Genomic DNA, 10,319 nt, shown 5'->3' with positions numbered 1-10,319 from the left:
AGAAGTTATCAAATAATAAAGAATGTATTTGATCGATAATCAATAATCATACTTGGCGTATACTTCAAAATATTCTGGTCATTTGTTTTCAATTTTTTGACCATTCGTATTAGCATTATTTACTTTTTGTCATCAATTTAATATGATTTTGACTTTGTCAAAATAAATATATATTTTGACAATTTAGATTATCATATTTCTATTTTTTTTCAATTCATTTTTCTTTTCTTTAGAGGAAAAAACTAAATATTATTAGGCACTCATAGCCAAATTGAAAGGAATAGAGGAACCTTTTAAACAATCCCACAGAGATCCTGAGCAAGGCGATTGTCATGTCTCTTAACGAAGGAAAAAGAACAAATTGAGAAGAAAGAAGACCGGGAAAAACATTCATCTAAAATAGCTCGAAAGGAGTTGAGACTTCGAGTCTTTTTGCGCAAGGCATCCATAACTTGTAAGCAATCTCCTTCGACTATAATATTCCTCCATTGCAATGTTCGGGCGGTAGTAATCACTTGTAGGACTACGTTAGCTTCACCATCTACGGGGCGAATTTGACCGAAGACCTTCTTGACCCTCCACCAAATACATTGTCCTTCGGAATTCCCGGCAACTAAGGAGATGTTGTAACATTCTTTGCCGGGTGGAAAAGCAGCATCAACATTGACCTTAATGATCCCCCAAGGTGGAGGTTTCCACACCTCCTCGTGGTTCGGTTTATAGGGGCATAAGTTACGAAATTGGGCATCTTTAAAATCGTGGAGGTATGAACAGCACCAACCAATGATCTCACTCAGCAAAAGAGCCTCTTCCCTATGCTTTGTCCGGTTTCTCCGATCCCAAAGTTTCCAGCACACGACTACTGCCAACAAGAAGTTATCGCCACTTAAAGTTCTCTTAAAGAATTCAATCCAGCTCCAAAACAACATATTCTTGTTGATTGTAAATATTTGAAATGGCATGTGTTAAGTGTATATTTATACACTTAATTGTACCTTTTAATTGGAACTTTTGGTGTGTTTTAACGATAATTGGTGCTTAAAATGGTTATTATTTGTATTTTAGGTGCAAATTGAAGAATTAGCAACTTATGGGGTAAAAACTGCAAATTCGCAGAAAAAGTGGGCCAAAAGTGAAAATATCGAAATTCTGAAGAATTAAAGACCGGATGGCCGTCCGGATTTTAAAGCTTATTCTCGCACGGCCGTCCGGATTGACGAGGTGGCGCAGTGAAGGAAGTTTAATTACACAAGGAAACCCGCCCTATTATATTTTTGCACCCTATTTAAAGGCCAAGAGCACACAATTAAATCATCTATCTTTTATCCTTTATCTTTTATCTTTCATCTTTCTAAACGCGATCAAGAAGCACAAGAACGAAGACGAAGACTTGACGAATCTTCATCATAGTTCTCCTCTTTTATTTTTATTCATAGCTTTTATGGTTTTTCATATTTTTATTATGCTTCTCGTAGAGAACATGAGTAGCTAAGTTTTTATTCTAGGATTTTATTGGAACCCTATGTGGTAATTCGAACCTATTTTTCTACTTTTATGCAAGTTTAATTCTTCGATTATTGCTTCTATCTTGATCTTATTTAGCGCATGAACGTAGCTAATTTATGTTGCTATTTGTTATTGTTAGAATTGATTGACAGATCGTTTTAATAATTAGAACAGGGATAGAAGAGCCTTCGAGTAGTTTTTCACCGGATGAGTGTGTTAATTGCATGTATTATCGTAGACATACAGATAATACCTTAGGTAGCCGCTTTCGAGACTTGTTATTTAATGCTTTATTCATACTAGGTTTGCATAGACATATACTGAATCTTTTATGAATAATAGAATTATAATACAGCGACAGCTGGTTATGAGTAATTTCGTGTCTTGGGTTAATAATCGGGAATCATAACTTGCATGATAGGAGATTAATTGGGTGAAGAATTATCGCATAGGGGGAAGATAAAATCCTAGATCTGTTTTATATTGATATTTTCTCTTGTTTAATTGCTTTCTTAATTAGTTTAATTTATTTAGTTAATTAATTTGACAAACTTGCGTAGGCTGGATAAAAATCGTAATTGTTAAAATTTGGTACTTAGGTATAAATAATTTGCATATTCCCTGTGGGATCGACATCCGACTCTCACGAGTCTACTTTACTACTTGTTTGCGATACGTGCACTTGCGTGTGGGTATTTAGCACCCAACAAGTTTTTGGCGCCGTTGCCGGGGAATACGGCTAAATTATTTATTTATCCTAATATTAAATTTGAGCAATTTTTCTTACTTCAGCCATTTTATTTATTTTATTTAATTATTTTATTTTTATTATTTATTTTTAGGTACTTTTTATGCGAAGAGGACACGATACGAGCTTGTTACCTCTCGATCCCGAAATTGAGCGAACGTTTAGGCAAGCCAGGAGAAATCAAAGGTTAGCTCAAAACGCTCCCGCAACAATGGAAGAAGAGATTAACCGTGGGGAAGGTGACCAAAGGCGCCCACCGAATGCGGCGAGAGAAATCGTCAACGAGCAAAACCAACGCCAGCTAATTAATCCACCACCTCGTCAACGAGCCTTGCATGAGTACACCGTTCCGACACTCAATGGGTTTCAATCAAGCATCCAGCAGCCCCCCATTGAAGCCAACAATTTCGAAATTCGAGCGGGACTCCTCACTATGCTCCAGAACAATGGGTTATTCAGCGGATTGGCTCACGAAGATCCACATCTCCACTTGGTCAACTTTCTCAAAACGTGTGATTCGAACAAGATGAACGGAGTAACGCCCGAAGCACTGCAACTCCGCCTGTTCAAGCACTCCTTACAAGGCGCAGCCCGAGAATGGTTACAAACTCGCGCACCACACTCCATCTCATCTTGGGCCCAGCTAGCACAACTTTTCATGAACACATACAACTCCCCAACAAAAACTGAGAGAATCCGGAGAGAAATTCAAAACTTCATACAAGAAGCCGGTGAAGCGTTATTCGAGACGTGAGAGCGGTTGAAACAGCTAGTAAGGAGGTGCCCGAATCACGGACTTCAAGAGTGGCGCCAACTGCAAATATTTTACGATGGGCTACAAGACAACTCGAGAACCGTGCTCGACTCTGCAGCTGGAGGAATGTTCATGAGTTTGACTTACGATGAAGCATACGAGCTTTTGGAGCGAATCGCCAGAAATAAATACATGCGGGCATCGAACCGGTCGAACAGCGGAGCAGTCAAGATGGGAGGAATTTTGGAGTTAGACGGTGTCACTGCAATCACGGCCCAGTTAGAGAAGCTATCAAAGCAAGTAGCGGCATTGCAGACTCAACAAGTCCACGCAGTCCAAGTTCCCGACCAGCGCGTAGAAGAAACGGAGTCTCTGAATTATGTGCATGACACCAACCGACAATAGAGGAACCCGTACTCCAACACGTATAATCCGGGATGGAAGGATCACCCTAACTTTGGGTGGGGAGGAAATCAGCAAGGACAAAGGCAAGCACCACTTCAAGGTCAACCGCCTAATTATTCACGACCAGCTCCCGGATTCCAAAATCCGCCTCAAGCTCAACCTCAAGGTGGAGATCTCGCAAATATCTTGGCACAATTTATGACAACCACCCAAGCCTCCATCCGAAATTTGGAAACACAAATGGGTCAACTTGCAACCCAGCTAACCACGAGACCATCGGGAGCACTGCCGTCAAATACAGAAGATCCTCGGAAGAACAACGTCGAACAGTGCAACGCTGTGAGTTTAAGGAATGGGAGACAATTGGAGGAAGCCCCACGAAAAGAGAAGCAAAACACGGTGATCGAGAAGCCGAACGTGATTGGGGAAAAAGAAGCAACTCACGAAGAACCACTATCATCCCCAGTGAAATCACGAGCCCCTCCAATTCCATATCCTCAGAAGCTTATAAAGAAGAAGCTCGATGCCGATTATCAAATATTTTTGGACAAGCTGAAGGAAATCCACATAAATATCCCGTTTATTGAAGCCCTTCAAAAGATGCCAAAGTGGGTGAAGTTCCTCAAGGATCTCGTGACAAAGAGGAAGAAATTGCAAGGGAACGAGATGATCCAACTCACGGAACAATGTAGTGCAATTCTTACACGGCCCCTTCCACAAAAACTCGGCGATCCAGGTAAGTTCACTATCCCTTGTACTATAGGAGGTAAAAATTTTAGATCGCTTATTGATTTAGGTGCTAGCATTAATCTTATGCCTTATTCCACTTACAAAAATCTTGGGTTAGGTGAGATTGAACCTACGGCTATAACTCTTCAATTAGCCGATAGGTCTTTGGTTTACCCAAAAGGTATTTTAGAGAATGTGCTAGTAAAGGTGAACAAATTTATCTTCCCGGTTGATTTTGTTGTACTCGATATAGATGAAGATAGGGAGATACCTCTTATTTTAGGGAGACCGTTTTTAGCCACTTCAAAAACTCTAATTGATTGTGCGAGTGGTGATCTTACAATGACAGTGCATGATGAAACGATCAAATTTAAAGTTTTTTGTGCTAATAAAAATCCATGTGATAATAATGAGTGTTTTACTATTGATCTTATGGATTTTACAAATCATGAAAAATTTGATGTTTCAATTTTGGACCATGGGAAAGCATCGTTGAGTGCAGGAGATGACGACGGAAAAGGGAATCGGAAGGAGCACGTTTATTGCGCGAACTCAATTTCAACTCCTCCGAGAGATCGTCAAAAGAGTTGGGGTGCTAACGGTGATGAACGTGCAAGGAGGATGTGGCCACCTAAAAAATTAAACGAGCATTATCGTGGAGGGGAACTCAATCGCCAAGTGACTTCGGTCACGTGAGCGTGAATAAAGAAGCAGACAAAGTCCGGCTGAAGACTGTAAACTTAGCGCTTCTCGGGAGGCAACCCGAGATTTCGTTTTCCTTCTTTTATTTTATGTTAGTTTATTTTATATATAAAAAAAAAAAAAAAAAAAATTTTTTTTGCAGCACTGCATTTGAGACGGCCGTCCCAAAATATACCTTTAAAGTGGGACGGCCGTCCCACAACCAGAAGGGAACCAGTAGCCTTGGACGGCCGTCCGAGTTTTAGCCTTAAAACCGGGACGGCCGTCCCCAAACCAGTGAGCGACGACTAATTCTCAGACGCCGTCCGAGAAATAGGCAAAAATGTGGAACGGCCGTCCGAACTAAAAAGGGGGCGTTTAAATTTTCGAAAATTAGATTTTCTCCCCCATTATTTCTTAAACCCTCCTCTTTCCTTCTCTCTTACTCCCACACACGAATTTTCGAATTTTTGAATTTCTCTTCCAAAAATTCTTCAATTTCACACATATAATTCACTCACGCACTCTCCAATTCTTATTTTGCGTTGGTATTGACATGGAGGCTAGAGAATCGAACCAAACTTTCAAAAAAATCTACTCTTTCAAGGCACGCCCACAAGGTGTTCGACAATTTGCTCCAACCAAATTTTGAGTTCGATTGTCAACCAATTCTCACCGAATCTATTCCAACCTCTCTCCCAACTATGTCGTCCAACAAACGAGGCCGCATGCGCAAAGCATCATCTTCCAGAGGGAAGGGAAAGAGACAGAAAAGTGCCCCCGCCCGTACCCGAGCTATTGGAGGATGACGAGGAGGATGATGCTCATACACATGGTGTAGTGGGTGAGCAACCCGATGATGGTCCCAACGCTTAAACAGGTGTTTTCTATCCTTCAACTTTGGGCGAATCACATTGAGGGCAATGTGAATTTTAAGTTTGGGGGTGGTTAACTACTTGTTTTCTTTTATGTGCGTTTTATTTGTGTTTTACTTGTTTGTTAGTTTGCATGCTTTAGTTTTTGTTTTAGTTGTCGTTTTATTATTTGCAATAAAAAAAAAAACAACGAAATTGCTTGAATCGATGCATCGGTGAATTACGATGATGAGAGATGGTCAATGATTGATGATGAGATTACTTGTTTTATGTTGATGGGGATTAGATATACGTTTAGCTTTCGATTCAACGGAACGTAGAAGTGAATTATTGCTAGAAATCACACCTTGTGCATTGCTTTGGTTGAATGTTTTGTATTTTAAATTTGGAATTTATTTGTGCTAAATCATGCTTTGTTCGGTTTTAAATCTCATCTTAGGACATTTATGATACGAAGTATTGGGTAATAAGTAATTTGGGATATGATTTGGGCCTTCTTTGAACCATTTGAGCCTTTCAAGCCTACCTTTTTATCGAATTTATCCTTAGAACCTTGATTTGAGCCTCGGAGAAAAGGTGTTCTTTCTTTTAGCCAATATGTAGAAGGTAGAAAAGTGGAGATTTTTGAATAATTATTCCTTGAAGTTCGGACGAAAATTCTTATAAGGTCTCTCTTCTTCTAAAAAAAAAAAAAAAAAAAAAAAGAAGAAGAAGAAAAGACTAGAAGGGAGAAATAAGGACTAGTAGTTGAATTGTTTTGAAAACTCGATCCCTTCTCTTAAGAGCAAAAGTGGAGACTTTTGAACTCTTAAGAATCGAGTTTATTAAAGTCCTTAGAGGTGAATTCATTGTTTAAAACGCCTATCTTTCAAAATTCGGCGTAATCACCTCAATTCAAGAAAATTAGCCACACATATCCATATTACCTACCTCGGACCAAAGAGCCTAACAATTGAAAGCCACAAAGTCCCAATGATCCCAATAGCTTAGTGTTCAATATTAGTTGAGTAGAATAATTTGGTGAGTATTTGGAGTCAAATATATGCATGTAAGTATAAATTCTTTCTCTCTTTAATTTGCAAATATTGGATACTTGAAGCAATTGTATGATTTGTGGTTTTTGGTGATAGTGAGTGACTAAATGCCGTTGAATGTTAAGCTTGCGAATACCTAGGAATTATCATCATAATTGCAAGTTCTGAAAACACGAAATTGACCAATCGATCTATGTAGTGAGATGTATAGTCGTGTTTTGTGCTCTTAAATTGATTTTACTTGAGGACAAGTAAAAGTTCAAGTTTGGGGGTGTGTTAAGTGTATATTTATACACTTAATTGTACCTTTTAATTGGAACTTTTGGTGTGTTTTAACGATAATTGGTGCTTAAAATGGTTATTATTTGTATTTTAGGTGCAAATTGAAGAATTGGCAACTTATGAGGTGAAAACTGCAAATTCGGAGAAAAAGTGGGCCAAAAGTGAAAATATCGAAATTCTGAAGAATTAAAGACCGGACGGCCGTCCGGATTTTAAAGCTTATTCTCGCACGGCCGTCCGGATTGACGAGGTGGCGCAGTGAAGGAAGTTTAATTACACAAGGAAACCCGCCCTATTATATTTTTGCACCCTATTTAAAGGCCAAGAGCACACAATTAAATCATCTATCTTTTATCCTTTATCTTTTATCTTTCATCTTTCTACACGCGATCAAGAAGCACAAGAACGAAGACGAAGACTTGACGAATCTTCATCATAGTTCTCCTCTTTTATTTTTATTCATAGCTTTTATGGTTTTTCATATTTTTATTATGCTTCTCGTAGAGAACATGTTATGAGTAGCTAAGTTTTTATTCTAGGATTTTATTGGAACCCTATGTGGTAATTCGAACCTATTTTTCTACTTTTATGCAAGTTTAATTCTTCGATTATTTCTTCTATCTTGATCTTATTTAGCGCATGAACGTAGATAATTTATGTTGCTATTTGTTATTGTTAGAATTGATTGACAGATCGTTTTAATAATTAGAACAGGGATAGAAGAGCCTTCGAGTAGTTTTTCACCGGATGAGTGTGTTAATTGCATGTATTATCGTAGACATACAGATAATACCTTAGGTAGCCGCTTTCGAGACTTGTTATTTAATGCTTTATTCATACTAGGTTTGCATAGACATATACTGAATCTTTTATGAATAATAGAATTATAATACAGCGACAGCTGGTTATGAGTAATTTCGTGTCTTGGGTTAATAATTGGGAATCATAACTTGCATGATAGGATATTAATTGGGTGAAGAATTATCGCATAGGGGGAAGATAAAATCATAGATCCGTTTTATATTGATATTTTCTCTTGTGAATAATTACAACCACTCTATCAATTATGTATTTTCTTACGAAAAAACCCATCATTTAGTATGTAAATTCGACAATGTAAATGTGAATGTGTAAGAATATATAGTTGATTGAAATGGTTGTAATATCCAAACAGGAGTGGGATTCGTAATTTAGCCTTATCTTAGTGGGTTGGCCGTAATTTCCCCTTTAAAATATGTTTAAGTACACATTCTTTCATTCTCTTGCAACGTGAAAATCTCTAAAAATTACTAGGGTAAATTACAACTACACCTCCAAGGTATGCTTAAATATCTTTAAGGTTCCTATGGTATCGGTAATTACACTCACCCACTGAAATGTAGTTAGAAACTCTAATGGGATAATACATTGAATACGTTATTCCGATAAGGTTCTAACCGGCTATTAATTTTAGTTAGTGGTGGAGACAACAAGAGTTATGGGGTGACATGGCTCCCCATTATTTCTTAGATCACCCATAACTCTTTGTTGACTCAACCACTTTCTGAAACCAATAATCTGTTAGAACTCTATCGGAATAATTTGGCTCCTTATGATACGTATTTTGATTGGAAGAATTTGATATTGGATGGATGATTTATGGAAAAGTTACACCGAATTCATACAAAAGTACGAACTTAAAATATAGGGTAAATTATGGCCACCTCCTGAGGTAAGATATAATTATGAAGAAAAAAAAAATCCTCTTATTTGCATAATTACAAACACCACTCAACTATATATTGTCTTACACGTCCATCCTTACGATGTCAAATTTACGTAGAGGTCATTCACCCGGTAAATCGATTGAATCGAACCGAACAAACATTCATATATGTCGATTACTAAACGTTAATTCGGTGTGATATTCAGTTTTATTTTATATATATATATATATATATATATATATATATATATATATATATATATATATATATATATATATATATATATATATATATATATATATATATATATATATATATATATATATATATATATATATATATATATATATATATATATATATGTGTGTGTGTGTGTGTGTGTGTGTGTGTGTAATATCGGTATTTAAACTAAAATTAATTTTTAAAAAATCAAAATCAAAATTTTAAATATTTTTAATAAAATTTTGGTAATTCGGTCTAGAACCAAACGCAAAACGGTATGAAATTTTGGCGCACCCCGCAATTTATGTACATTTTTACTGAATAAACGCACCTAAATTTATCAACATGAGGAATTTTTTCGTAAGATAGTACATAGTTGACGGGGTGCTTGTAATTGGCAAACAAGAGGGAATTTTTTCGTAATCCACCAAAATTACTAAAAATTAACTCAAAATGAGAATTAATTATTAAAATTTTCTTATAAAATAAATTTATGTACAAAAAGACTCAGTAAATTAGTAATTGTACTAGGGTTAGTAGAGACAACCCCTTCATTATTTATTTCAATAGAACTAAACCCATTATGTTATTTATATTGAGAGACTCCCTAACTTCTCATAATTTTATTTTACCCTTATATAATTCCAATTCCCCCTCTTACCCACTACCTATATTTCATTCTATTTTCTATATTTTTTCATGTTTCCTTTTTAATAAATTAATTTTTTTTAATAAACGTGTCTCTTGTTTTCCTAAGAAATTTACCACACTGTAAACAACTATAAATTACAATAATTAACTATAATTAATTTTTATTCTATATTTACTAAATTTATAATCAACTACAAATTATAGTAATCAACTACAAAATTTTATTAGATAATCAACTACATCAATATAATGTATAAATTGAAACTCTCATACATTAAAATTTCGACATTAGGCATCCACATTGGCATCCACGTTGGCATCCTACTCATCTCGCATGTGGCATTACATATTTCATTAATAACATCAAATTAAAAGTCAGTTTATATTACAATAATTCGTTATTTATGGTAACATATTAATTTCATATATATTATAATAAATCATTCTTATACTCTTCCTTATAATTTACGTCAAGAATTTTATAAATAAACGTTGTTTCATATATAAAGAAAGTAAAATCATAATTATTTAATATTAGATAAAATATTAAGGAAGAGTACAAGAATAATTTATTGTATCAAAATATAAATGTATTAACGAATTATTGCAATATAACTGGGATTTAAATAAATGCATAAATTCAATTATAATATTAACGAATCTTATACATTATAAAATAAATTCAATTTCATTCTTCCTTAAATTTCGGCCCAAATGAGTTTGATC

At 35.8% G+C, this 10,319-nt stretch overlaps 1 protein-coding gene across 1 annotated transcript; it reads right to left on the bottom strand.

The window, feature by feature from the left end:
* Nucleotides 1-293: 293 nt before the first annotated feature.
* On the bottom strand, nucleotides 294-929 carry LOC148771491 (uncharacterized). The gene has a single exon (XM_088816011.1). The coding sequence runs from the start codon at nucleotides 927-929 to the stop codon at nucleotides 294-296; it is 636 nt and encodes a 211-aa protein (XP_088672137.1).
* Nucleotides 930-10,319: the final 9,390 nt, after the last annotated feature.

This window comes from Erythranthe guttata, chromosome 3, assembly GCF_056151865.1.
Source record: "Erythranthe guttata isolate IM_541 chromosome 3, IM_541, whole genome shotgun sequence".
Classification (NCBI taxonomy): domain Eukaryota; kingdom Viridiplantae; phylum Streptophyta; class Magnoliopsida; order Lamiales; family Phrymaceae; genus Erythranthe; species Erythranthe guttata.
This window is presented reverse-complemented; position numbering and strand designations above follow the sequence as displayed.

Excerpts from the sequence above, each read along its gene's own strand:
- LOC148771491 (XM_088816011.1), bottom strand. The coding sequence starts at position 929 with ATGTTGTTTTGGAGCTGGATTGAATTCTTTAAGAGAACTTTAAGTGGC.